Source organism: Akebia trifoliata, chromosome 8, assembly GCF_017979445.1.
Source record: "Akebia trifoliata isolate Shusen 1 chromosome 8, ASM1797944v1, whole genome shotgun sequence".
Taxonomy (NCBI): Eukaryota; Viridiplantae; Streptophyta; class Magnoliopsida; order Ranunculales; family Lardizabalaceae; genus Akebia; species Akebia trifoliata.
In genome coordinates, this window is record NC_141382.1 from 1,965,703 (window position 1) to 1,976,443 (window position 10,741).

General features: G+C 34.5%; 1 protein-coding gene across 1 annotated transcript; it reads left to right on the forward strand.

Annotated features, from left to right (window-relative positions):
- The first annotated feature begins 5,171 nt into the window (after positions 1 to 5,171).
- On the forward strand, positions 5,172 to 8,943 carry LOC147395371 (GTP binding Elongation factor Tu family protein). The gene is made up of 3 exons (XM_086449965.1): positions 5,172 to 5,329; positions 7,146 to 7,639; positions 7,749 to 8,943. The coding sequence occupies exons 2-3, from the start codon at positions 7,178 to 7,180 to the stop codon at positions 8,628 to 8,630; spliced, it is 1,344 nt and encodes a 447-aa protein (XP_086306091.1). The 5' UTR covers positions 5,172 to 5,329; positions 7,146 to 7,177; the 3' UTR covers positions 8,631 to 8,943.
- Positions 8,944 to 10,741: the final 1,798 nt, after the last annotated feature.

Genomic DNA, 10,741 nt, shown 5'->3' on the forward strand with positions numbered 1-10,741 from the left:
GTAGCCCCGAAGAATTCATAGCTACATGGGGCTTTAAACACTTGACCTACCCTTCCTGAGGAGCTTATCAAGGCTTGCCTAGCCACTAAGTCAACCCCTTGGGGTTATCTTCTTCATCTAAACTTGAATCTCCCGAGTTAATATCATTTGATTAAATTTCAAACCATCTTGATTTTCTTGGAGATTCATCCCATCACTTGTCTCATCATACTTCGAACATTTTTTGTTTATTCTTTGTTTCCTTCATCAACGATTTGCATAATACTAATTTAAATGATCATTTTGAATTGTGCTTAAAACCCTCCACCTTGCTTAATTGGTGGAGACAAATGCTCTAAAGTGAATTTTTTAGGTTGTTTTGCACACACACACAACTATTTCACTTACCTAATGTCTAACAACATGTAACATGTAACATTTACAATAGGAGGATACAAACCTTTTTGTGTGTGTGTGTGTGTGTGTGTGTGCATGTGTTTGTTCAGAGGGGGAGGGGGGGGGGTGGTTTTCTTTTTGGCTATTTGGATGTTTTGCCTGTAGTCATCCTGCGGGTTAGAGAAAACTCATGGTTTGATCTATTTTGAAGGAATTCTTCTTGTCTAGTTATACAAAACTATGTATCAAAACAATCGCACAACATTAGGCATAAGTGTTTTTTTTTTTTTTTCTTTTCTTGATGACAGGATGTCCAGATTTGTAGAACCAACTACAAGGTGCAAGGCAACTAACCTCTTAGAACACCATATCTCGCCTAGTGTCTTAAAGCATCATATCTCGCCCTAATCCCCTAAGTACACGCGATACCACGCATATCAAGTAAGTCATATCTCACTCTAATCCCCTAAGTACACACGATATCACACATATCAAGTAAGTCAGGATAAATCTCTACGGGTGGCCAATGAAGGGACTTGAACCCAAGACCTTGTCCTTTTTTTAGGGAGGCACTGGCCACTACGCCCAACACTCGTTGATTAGTATAAATAGTTATTCATGTTTACCTATCATTGAAAAATGAAAGTAGCCATCGAGATCAATTTAGATCAAATTTGTTTGAATCATTTATGATTTTGCAATAAATAACAAATTTCGTTAATTCTTCTTATATAGGTCAATCCATATCAGATGAACTCCAACTGTATCCAGGTCTTTATAAGACAAACCTATGTTATGTTATCCATTCCTACCAGATCAAACCGTGAGCAGGTACGAAGTTAATTAGCTTGTGGCATGGTTCGTAATGGGTTCATGAAATTCAACAAACGCACACTAACCAATTTGTAAACCCAACCACTATGCTTATTTGAATTTTCTCATTGGTTCGACGAACCAAATAGCGAAGATCCAACGAATTAGAAATAATAAAATACTCCTCGATCCTCAAATTTTTTTTTTTCTGTTTACTATATTTTGCTTTCTCCTATTTAGTTATTAGAAATTGTTTAATAATATAGTTGTATTTGTAGCTTACATGTTTAAATTATAGACATCCACGAACGAAACAAGAAAAACGAATTATCTCCACCCATCCCCACAAATCAGGTTCATTCTATAGAGGCAAGTCACGAAACCCTAACCCAAACTAAACCCAAATGAGCTGAGAACAAACAATAAATCCAATAGTGTACGGGTCTATATTAAGCAAATTCATCATAAATTTTTTTTGTCAATCGGGATGGATAGACAAAATCAATTATTATTTTTGAGATTAATCATTATCCCCATCATCCAATATGCACTAATATAACGTATTCGAGAGAAAATAACCAATGGATATGCATGTCGGTATCGAGAAATATTGTTTATACATTTTTTCTTTATTATTTGTAACTATAAATGATTATATTTAAATGTCGTATGCAATCTAGAGATACACCTCGAAGTTTTGGGTGTATATTTGAGACATCCTAGAAGTCAATTTGATGACCCCCATCGACCATATTATTTCATGAAAAACATGACACGATGTTCAAAATATCGAAATATCCACTTGTCAATCGTCAACAAAAATACAATATTTTATTTTTAAGAATACTAGATTAAATCTCATCTCAACATAATGTTCAAGTAAACCTATAAATTTTGTATTTTATACGTACAAAGGAAAATAATTCCACCTAATTGACCCATTTCCCGAGTTATAGACTCAAAATTATGTCATGTAAACATAGTTAAGTATATACCACAAGAACATGATCTTTGGCAAGATATCCGAGACTAGGGCATTTTGATATTTTGGAAAGCCAAATATGCTATTGTACTTCTTCAATAATTTATCAAAATTTTCAGAATCCCAACTTTGTCTATAGTTTGTTTATTACAAATCGTTGAAACTAATTGAACAATACATCCAAAATGTTCAAAATTAAGAGTATGTCATTTTTCATACCTCATCACAGTAAAATATCATCGGAAATGATTGTAAAGGTAGCTTGGGTACTTCAAAATTATTTTAAGGGGAAATGAGGTTTAGTGGAAAAGTTTATTGAATGGTCTATCAAATCGCAGTTGAAAAGTTAGGGACTATTTAGAAAGAAAGTCCTCCTATGTAATTTTTCCTAGATATAGACCAAAACATCTTTCTAAATTATCAAAATCCTTCAAGAAAAAATATTGGGTGGTTTAGAGTTACCTATGTTTTGGTGAATATGTGAGATACCATGTGTTTTCAAACTATTGAAAATACCCATTGGACTTCAATCTATTTAGCAAGACTATTCACAATTACCCAAATACCACCATCTTCAGCTTGTAGCATAGTTTCAAAATTCAACAAATTTTGGAGAAAGTCACAATAATTAATTTACCATTCTTTCAATTAGAGATTTAATCTCAACTTATTCGCAGAACTTTGAAAAAAATATATACATTTTTATATTATACTTAATATGAAATTTTGTAATTTTGTTTGTTACATAAAATACACAAATTTATATTATTCATAAGTAATGTTTTATTTATATTTATCCCCAATTCCCCCCTTGACCACTATCTGACTTTTGCCTTTTTTTTTTCCTGAACTTTCATAAATCTTGACTTTTTCATTATGATTGTAGCATAAAATTCTTTATTTGTTTTTCCTTAAAAAATATTCATCATCTTCATGTTTTTTAACCTATTTAACCTCCTCATCAATTCATCAACTTCAATCTATTGATGAAAAACCCTTAGGGTATATTTGATTGCACATGGGAAATATGATGGAAAATCAATTTTCATGAAAATTATATTTTGCATATGTTTGATTATATTTTTTCATGAAAATTCATTTTTCATCCCTATCAAAAAGTCAATAAAAAGTTAGATTTCACCTTCCCACCTATATAAATGGAAAAGTGAAATCTATATACATTTTTTATCTCCAAAATAAATCATAAGTCATCTCTTCTTCATCGACATTACTACCATATCCACCATCACACTCAATTTCACCATCGTCGTTGCCATAACCGGTCACCTTCTCTCTCTCTTTCTACTTATTTTCTTCTTCTTCTGACCTCACCTTTGCCGCTACCACCACGTCCTCCTGTATTTTTCCTACCTTACCACCATCGACGTTGCCACCACCGCCACTACCACCACACACCCCCCCCCCCCCCCCAGCTTCCTATATTTCTCTTCGTCTTCTTTTTCTTCCTCTTCCTTTTTATTTTTATTTTTATTTTTTTTCAAATTAGCATCAAACAACAGATTTTAATTTTTTGTCTCAATCATTTTTCCACCACCATTTTTCTATGGATTTTGAAATCAATGAATTTTAATTTTCCATGCAATTGAACACACCCTAAATATTTTCACCCAAAAGCCCCTTTTACATCCTAAAAAATCCTATGTCATTAGTTAGGTATGATGTTGAAGAGAGTTTAGAAAAAAAATCAATAGATATTTGGTTAAAAGTAAATGATGAGGGTATTTTAGGTCATTTTCATGTTGTCTTTAAGCAAGGCCAAAGGCTGTGGCGGCAGGGGTGCACAATAGGGTAAATCTGATAACCAAACCAATCTAAAGTCTTTTGGATTGGATTGGTTCGGATTGGGCATGGTTTGGTTCAAGTGTAGATTGTAAAAAAAATGGTTCAGTTCCGGATTAGGGGTATAATAGAATCGAACTAATTTATATTATATATATATATATATATATATATATTAAAAATAAATATATAATCTTAAAAGAAAAAAGGTAAAAAAATTTAAATAATACTCAAAATCTCAAACCCCTTTCTTACTTTCTTTCATCTACGTAGTTAAGTATTTATTCACTTATTCATTTTCTATTGTTTATTTACTTGATTTTTATATTTTTCGTACTATATTTGTTTTTGTTATGCATTTTGACTAAAATCATTAATGGTTATAAATTTATTTATTCAATATTTTTTTTACTTTCTAATATTTAATATTAATTAGCATAAACGCATAATTGTTATCTTTATGTTATTGTAGATTGATATATTTTATTGATTGATAATGAATTTGATGAACAAGCAACATTTTGATTCAGATTCTTGATATTGATTTTAAGAATGACTTTGATATTCAATCATCCCTTATAAGGTAAGTGTTAAAATTGACTTTCTTACTTTATGTTCTAATTTTTTTATGATTTTTATTTTTAATATGTTATGCGTTATGCTTTGTTTATATAGAAATAATAAGTATGTTGATGATTTGTTTATGCATATTATGTATTATGTGTGATACTTTATTTAATATTTATTTTGCTTAGTTTTAAATTTTAACTATTTTAATTTTACTACTAAAAATAATAAGTATGAGAATCGAGAACCGAGAATCGATCCGAATCAATCCGAACTAAGATTGGTTTGGATTAATTCGGTTCTATAGGGTAATTGAATTGGTTCGATTCCAAATTTGTAAAATCGATCATGTTTGGTTCGATTTTTATTTTGCCACAAATCCGAACCATGTGCATGCGGGGGTTTATCATGAGTTTGAAAATACATGGAGGTATTTAAATTATTTACCAAAATGTGAGGGTATCTTTAAATTAACCGAACAGAAAATAGTCGGAAATAGACACGTATTGTTTGATTCCCAATCCGCCCCTAGTTTCATCACCTAACAGGCGAGTTCGTTTCGTTCACGAACATGATTAGGGTATTTTATGCCATTAAGGAAAGACATAAGGGTATTTATGTCATAGCACAAAATACCTGAATGGAAACCCTAGGCCACTACGAATCTCTATTTAAAAGGTGATGATGCTGTTTCGCAAACCCTACTTTTGTTTCTCTACATCGTTTTGCTTTCGCCTCTCTCGTTTAGGTTGGTTTTTTGAGGCGATCTTCAGAGCTTCTCTGCTCGCGTAGGTGAGATCTCTCTCATAATCAATCTCTCCTCGTCTAGATTTATGGATCTATTTGTTTCATCATCTCTGCCGTTGTTTGTTTATTAATATTTTGGATTCCTTATTGAGTTGATTTGCTGGATGTTGTTGAACATGCACCGTTTAGATTTAATGTTTATTGATTTAGTTTCGTGTTGATTTGTTCTGGTTTTAGTCCATCAATCCAGATTTGATCATCTTTCAATCAAAATCTGTGATTTTTTTCCAAAGATCTTGTTGTTTTATCTCGTGCTCTGTATTGTTTTTAGTTTATTCATCTGTTTCTAATAATAATTCTGTTGAATCCTATAGTAGATCCCGATATGGTCCATTGTCCACGTACTGTTTCTATAATTGCTGGATTTGATATTTGATTAGTTTTTTCAACTCTGTTAGCCCAACAAAGTTATGAAACTTTTTTTCCTTTTTAAGATTTAATTTCATCTTTTTCTGTTGTTTATTTCTGAATATTTTGGATGCCTTGTGGAGTTGATTTGCTCGATTTTTTCAACATGCCCTGTATAGATTTAGTGCGCATTGATTTTGTTTTTTTTTTTGTTGATTGATTCTAGTTTGGCTATCTATCCGGATCTGCTAAAATTTTGATCGGAATCAGCGCTTTCTTTTTTCCCTGAGGATCTCGTTGTTTTATCACTCGTCTTGAAGTTTTATTTGTAGGTTATTCATGACTATTATTAATTCAGTTGCATCTGATGGAATTTCTCCATATGGTCAACTGTTCATGTATTGTTTCTATAACTGCTGGATTTTGATATTTTGTTCATTTTTTTAAAATGTTGTGAGCCTTATCTGGAGAGCAATTTACCTAGTCTATGTTACAATCCCTACCTTGCCCCCCTATTTTTTAGTAGATTTTTTTTTTCTCAAGTTTAGTAATCATCTTTTCTCGTCATTGTAGTTCTATAGGGAATAACCATTGATATCTTTATGGTTAGAGTTTAATATTTTAATTAGAATATGGTTGTCAGATTCCTATTATAATTTTTTTTTCCTCATAAATAGCAGGGTTGTAGCAAAAGGTTGGTAAGTTTGATGATAATGAAATTGGCTCAGTCAATTTTGTAGACTTGACCATTTAGAATTTGTCATGTTCTTCCCTTAATCCATTTAAAAAAAAATTATATTATAATATTTTCTTTGCCCAACTTTGTTATCAGAGAAATATCTAATAGGGTTGTCTTTGGGAACTAGCCTTTAGATGTTAGCAGCTTTGCAGTTGTTTGTTCTGATTCTATTCAATACTGTTGTATATCTGTTTCCACTTATGTGCTTGCTTGGGCAAAAGAATGTTAGTGTTCTTATTTTTTCACAAAGATCTATTACTTCCCTCCCCCCAACTAGTTAACTATATGCTTTGGTTGCTTACACTACTGTTCCTCTTCTCAACATCTTTTTCCAATTTCTAGTTTCATATTTTGTGTGCTACTTCTGTTCCTTATTGGGAATTTTCTCTGCATGATTAGATCCTCCCTAGAGTTGAAGGTATTTTAGTTTTCCCTTCTGTGCTTGTATGACATATGATAAACCTTGTTCTTGATTTCATTCAACTGTATGGGTTCATTTTTCTTATAATCTTTATTTATTATCGTAGCTTGTGTTTTGCTTTCTGGATAATAGTTTTTTAATTGTGTAATATATTTGGAGTTCTGAGTTTTTAGTTTTACTTGTTTCGTTCATGAATTTAGGGTCTGATAAGTGATCATTCTTTTGTTTCCTATTTACCCCAAAATAGGGGTTTTGGTAAGAGATTACTGATTGCTCTTGTTTGTCTCGAGCAGTTTCTTATTATCACTTTTCAAAGAAATTCATAATGGGTAAGGAGAAGATTCATATCAGCATTGTTGTGATTGGACATGTCGACTCTGGCAAGTCGACCACCACTGGTCATCTGATCTACAAGCTTGGAGGCATTGACAAGCGTGTGATCGAGAGGTTTGAGAAGGAGGCGGCTGAGATGAACAAGAGGTCCTTCAAGTACGCATGGGTTTTGGACAAGCTTAAGGCTGAACGTGAACGTGGTATCACCATTGACATTGCCTTGTGGAAATTCGAGACAACCAAGTACTACTGCACCGTCATTGATGCTCCCGGGCATCGTGACTTCATCAAGAACATGATCACGGGTACATCCCAGGCTGATTGTGCTGTCCTGATCATTGACTCCACCACTGGTGGTTTTGAAGCTGGTATCTCCAAGGATGGTCAGACCCGTGAGCATGCTCTGCTTGCCTTCACCCTTGGTGTCAAGCAGATGATCTGTTGCTGCAACAAGGTAAATTATTTTTTCTACAATGCTTTTAATCTGTAAATATATTTTGGCATTTAATGTAATTGTTATCTGATATTGATTTGCTTGTGTTTTCCTTTTTTGGTTACTGTAGATGGATGCCACCACCCCAAAGTACTCCAAGGCCAGATACGATGAAATTGTGAAGGAAGTCTCATCATACCTGAAGAAGGTTGGTTACAATCCTGACAAGATCCCCTTCGTCCCCATCTCTGGGTTTGAGGGTGACAACATGATTGAGAGGTCTACCAACCTCGATTGGTACAAGGGCCCAACCCTCCTTGATGCTCTTGACATGATCAATGAGCCCAAGAGGCCCACGGACAAACCTCTCCGTCTCCCTCTTCAGGATGTTTACAAGATCGGTGGTATTGGAACTGTGCCAGTGGGTCGTGTTGAGACTGGTGTCATCAAGCCTGGTATGGTTGTCACCTTTGGTCCCACTGGTTTGACCACTGAAGTTAAGTCTGTTGAGATGCACCACGAGGCCCTCCAAGAGGCTCTTCCTGGTGACAATGTTGGCTTCAATGTCAAGAATGTTGCCGTGAAGGATCTCAAGCGTGGGTTCGTTGCCTCCAACTCCAAGGATGATCCAGCCAAGGAGGCTGCTAACTTCACATCCCAAGTCATCATCATGAACCACCCTGGTCAGATTGGAAATGGATATGCCCCAGTGCTCGACTGTCACACCTGCCACATTGCGGTCAAGTTTTCTGAAATCTTGACCAAGATTGATAGGCGATCTGGCAAGGAGATTGAGAAGGAGCCCAAGTTCCTGAAGAACGGTGACGCTGGATTCGTGAAGATGATTCCAACCAAGCCCATGGTGGTGGAGACCTTCTCTGAGTACCCACCACTTGGTCGATTCGCTGTGAGGGACATGCGTCAGACTGTTGCTGTTGGAGTCATCAAGAGTGTGGAGAAGAAGGATCCCAGTGGAGCCAAGGTGACCAAGTCCGCAGCCAAGAAGAAGTGAACCGTGCAGGTTAGCAGCATTGTTGCTGCTGTTGAAGACTATTATTATCATAAGTATCTGGTATTTATCCGTAGGTGTGTTGGTCCAAGTCTGCTAAGTAATAGTTTTGCTGGTTATGGTTTTTTGTCATCTCCTTCGTTGGGTAGCTTGTCTCAGAACTGGGTGCTCGACAGGCGGTGGCAATGCTATAACTTTGTGGTGTCTTAAAAGTTCAGTCTCATATGTCTGTTTTTGTGTCCTTTTGTGGTTGAGTAACTAAACTTGAGATTTAAGTACTTGGTTTTCTATAATCTGGAGTTTTTATGATTTGCTATACTCCTGAGTCACAGGTTTGGATAATGTCTCTCTATTATATTTTATACATCTTGTCATACATGTATGATGTCTCCACTTTCCTTGTTCGATTGCTTTATTGAGTTGCAGGTGTAGAGCAGACGGATGAGGTTCAACCCTTATCTTACTGTGAAATGCAGAGATGAATCTTTAGACAGAAGATGATGAGCTCTTGCCTATGTTATTATGGTAAAGGGTCAACTTTCTTCAATCCATCAAGAGAACTATTTGTAAGGGAACGTAAGTCACACCAACCTTTTCTTTTAACACTGATTATGATTATTATATTATATAAAGTTAAAAGAGTTGAATTGGTAGGTCTAATGATTCAGTTAAGTAGATTGCAGGTTGATTTGTCCATGCCATTAATGCAGAGATGAATTATAAGGCCCTTAACTTGGTTTAGGTAGCGTTTCTACAATTCAACAGTAGAATTTCTATTTAAGAAAACTACTATTGATACTCTCTTTATTTTTCGTAGTGATTATATTATATGTATATATATATATATATTATGTAGTTAAATGTGGATGCTCTCACATTTCATTAGCTCCCATTTTGATTCAAAACCTCCAAAACTCCTAATTTCCAAACAATGAATTAGGATGAAAAGATTTTTACCCATGGCTTATTTGAGTAAAATAGACGTACCTTGGTCAATATTGTAGATGTATCTGTGTTTCTCCACCCAGGTTTTGTGGTGAGACCAACAGAAAATTACTTGTCTTCGATCTCTAAGCAACTGATTAGTTCCGCATGATCAGTCATTTTCAATGAATTAGGATGAAATGATTTTTACCCATGAATTTTTTATAACTTATTTGAGTAAATTAGATGTACCTTGGTCAATATTACAGATGCATCTGTGTTTCTCCACCCAGGTTTTGTGGAGAGACCAACAGAAAATTACTTGTCTTTCGACCTCTAGCAACTGATTAGCTCCGCAAAATCAGTCATTTTCAATCTGTAAATCTCTGGGTTGTTTCAACCTCATTTTTGGTCCATTGCCTTCAATGTGTAGTGTTATTTTTCTACCAAAAATTAGTCCATCCTTGCAAAATATATTATTTTTCTAAAAATTGCTGGTCAATGTGAAAATTTGGTAATAATAACTCCAATTCTAAAATGCGACTCTACTGATCAACATGAAAATTTGGCCAAAGTTTATCTCCACTAGTCAATATGAAAATTGGAATGGAAGTCAATAACTTACCTCCCACGCTCAAATGAGATGGTAATGCATTGAGATGACCACTCATTTACATAAGCTTCTAGATTTTTTAAAAGGGAAGGAAGCTAGTAGATAGTCGACGTTCCCTACAAAAGAAAAGAATCCCTCTCAAGGGAAAAACCTGAAAAACCTTATTTGCGAAAATATTTACAATCTGGAAAAATCTATCAACTCTTAGAAACAAAATGATGATGATATGATGTTGATGATAATGATCGTGGTGCTAGTGATAATGTTGATGGCCAAGAAGACCATGACTGCACTGCCCGTAATGCAGCTGCTATTGATGAGTAAGATGAATATGATCATGATGATGACAGTGATATGGTTATGCAGTGGTTACTACTATTAAAGATAAAGACCATGATTATAATGATAATGATAAGGTAAATGATGTTGATGACCATGATGCCATGATTTTGTTTGTAAATTATGGTAGCACAGGTCAATTTTATGACATAAAGAGTGGATTTATTTATTTTTTGAAGATTAAGGAGGTGTGTGTGTGTGTGTGTGTGTGTTAGACCCCCAACCAGAGAAGAAGAAA

Excerpts from the sequence above, each read along its gene's own strand:
- LOC147395371 (XM_086449965.1), top strand. The coding sequence starts at position 7,178 with ATGGGTAAGGAGAAGATTCATATCAGCATTGTTGTGATTGGACATGTC. Across the intron at positions 7,640-7,748 it reads TGATCTGTTGCTGCAACAAG|ATGGATGCCACCACCCCAAA; the intron begins GTAAATTATTTT and ends TGGTTACTGTAG.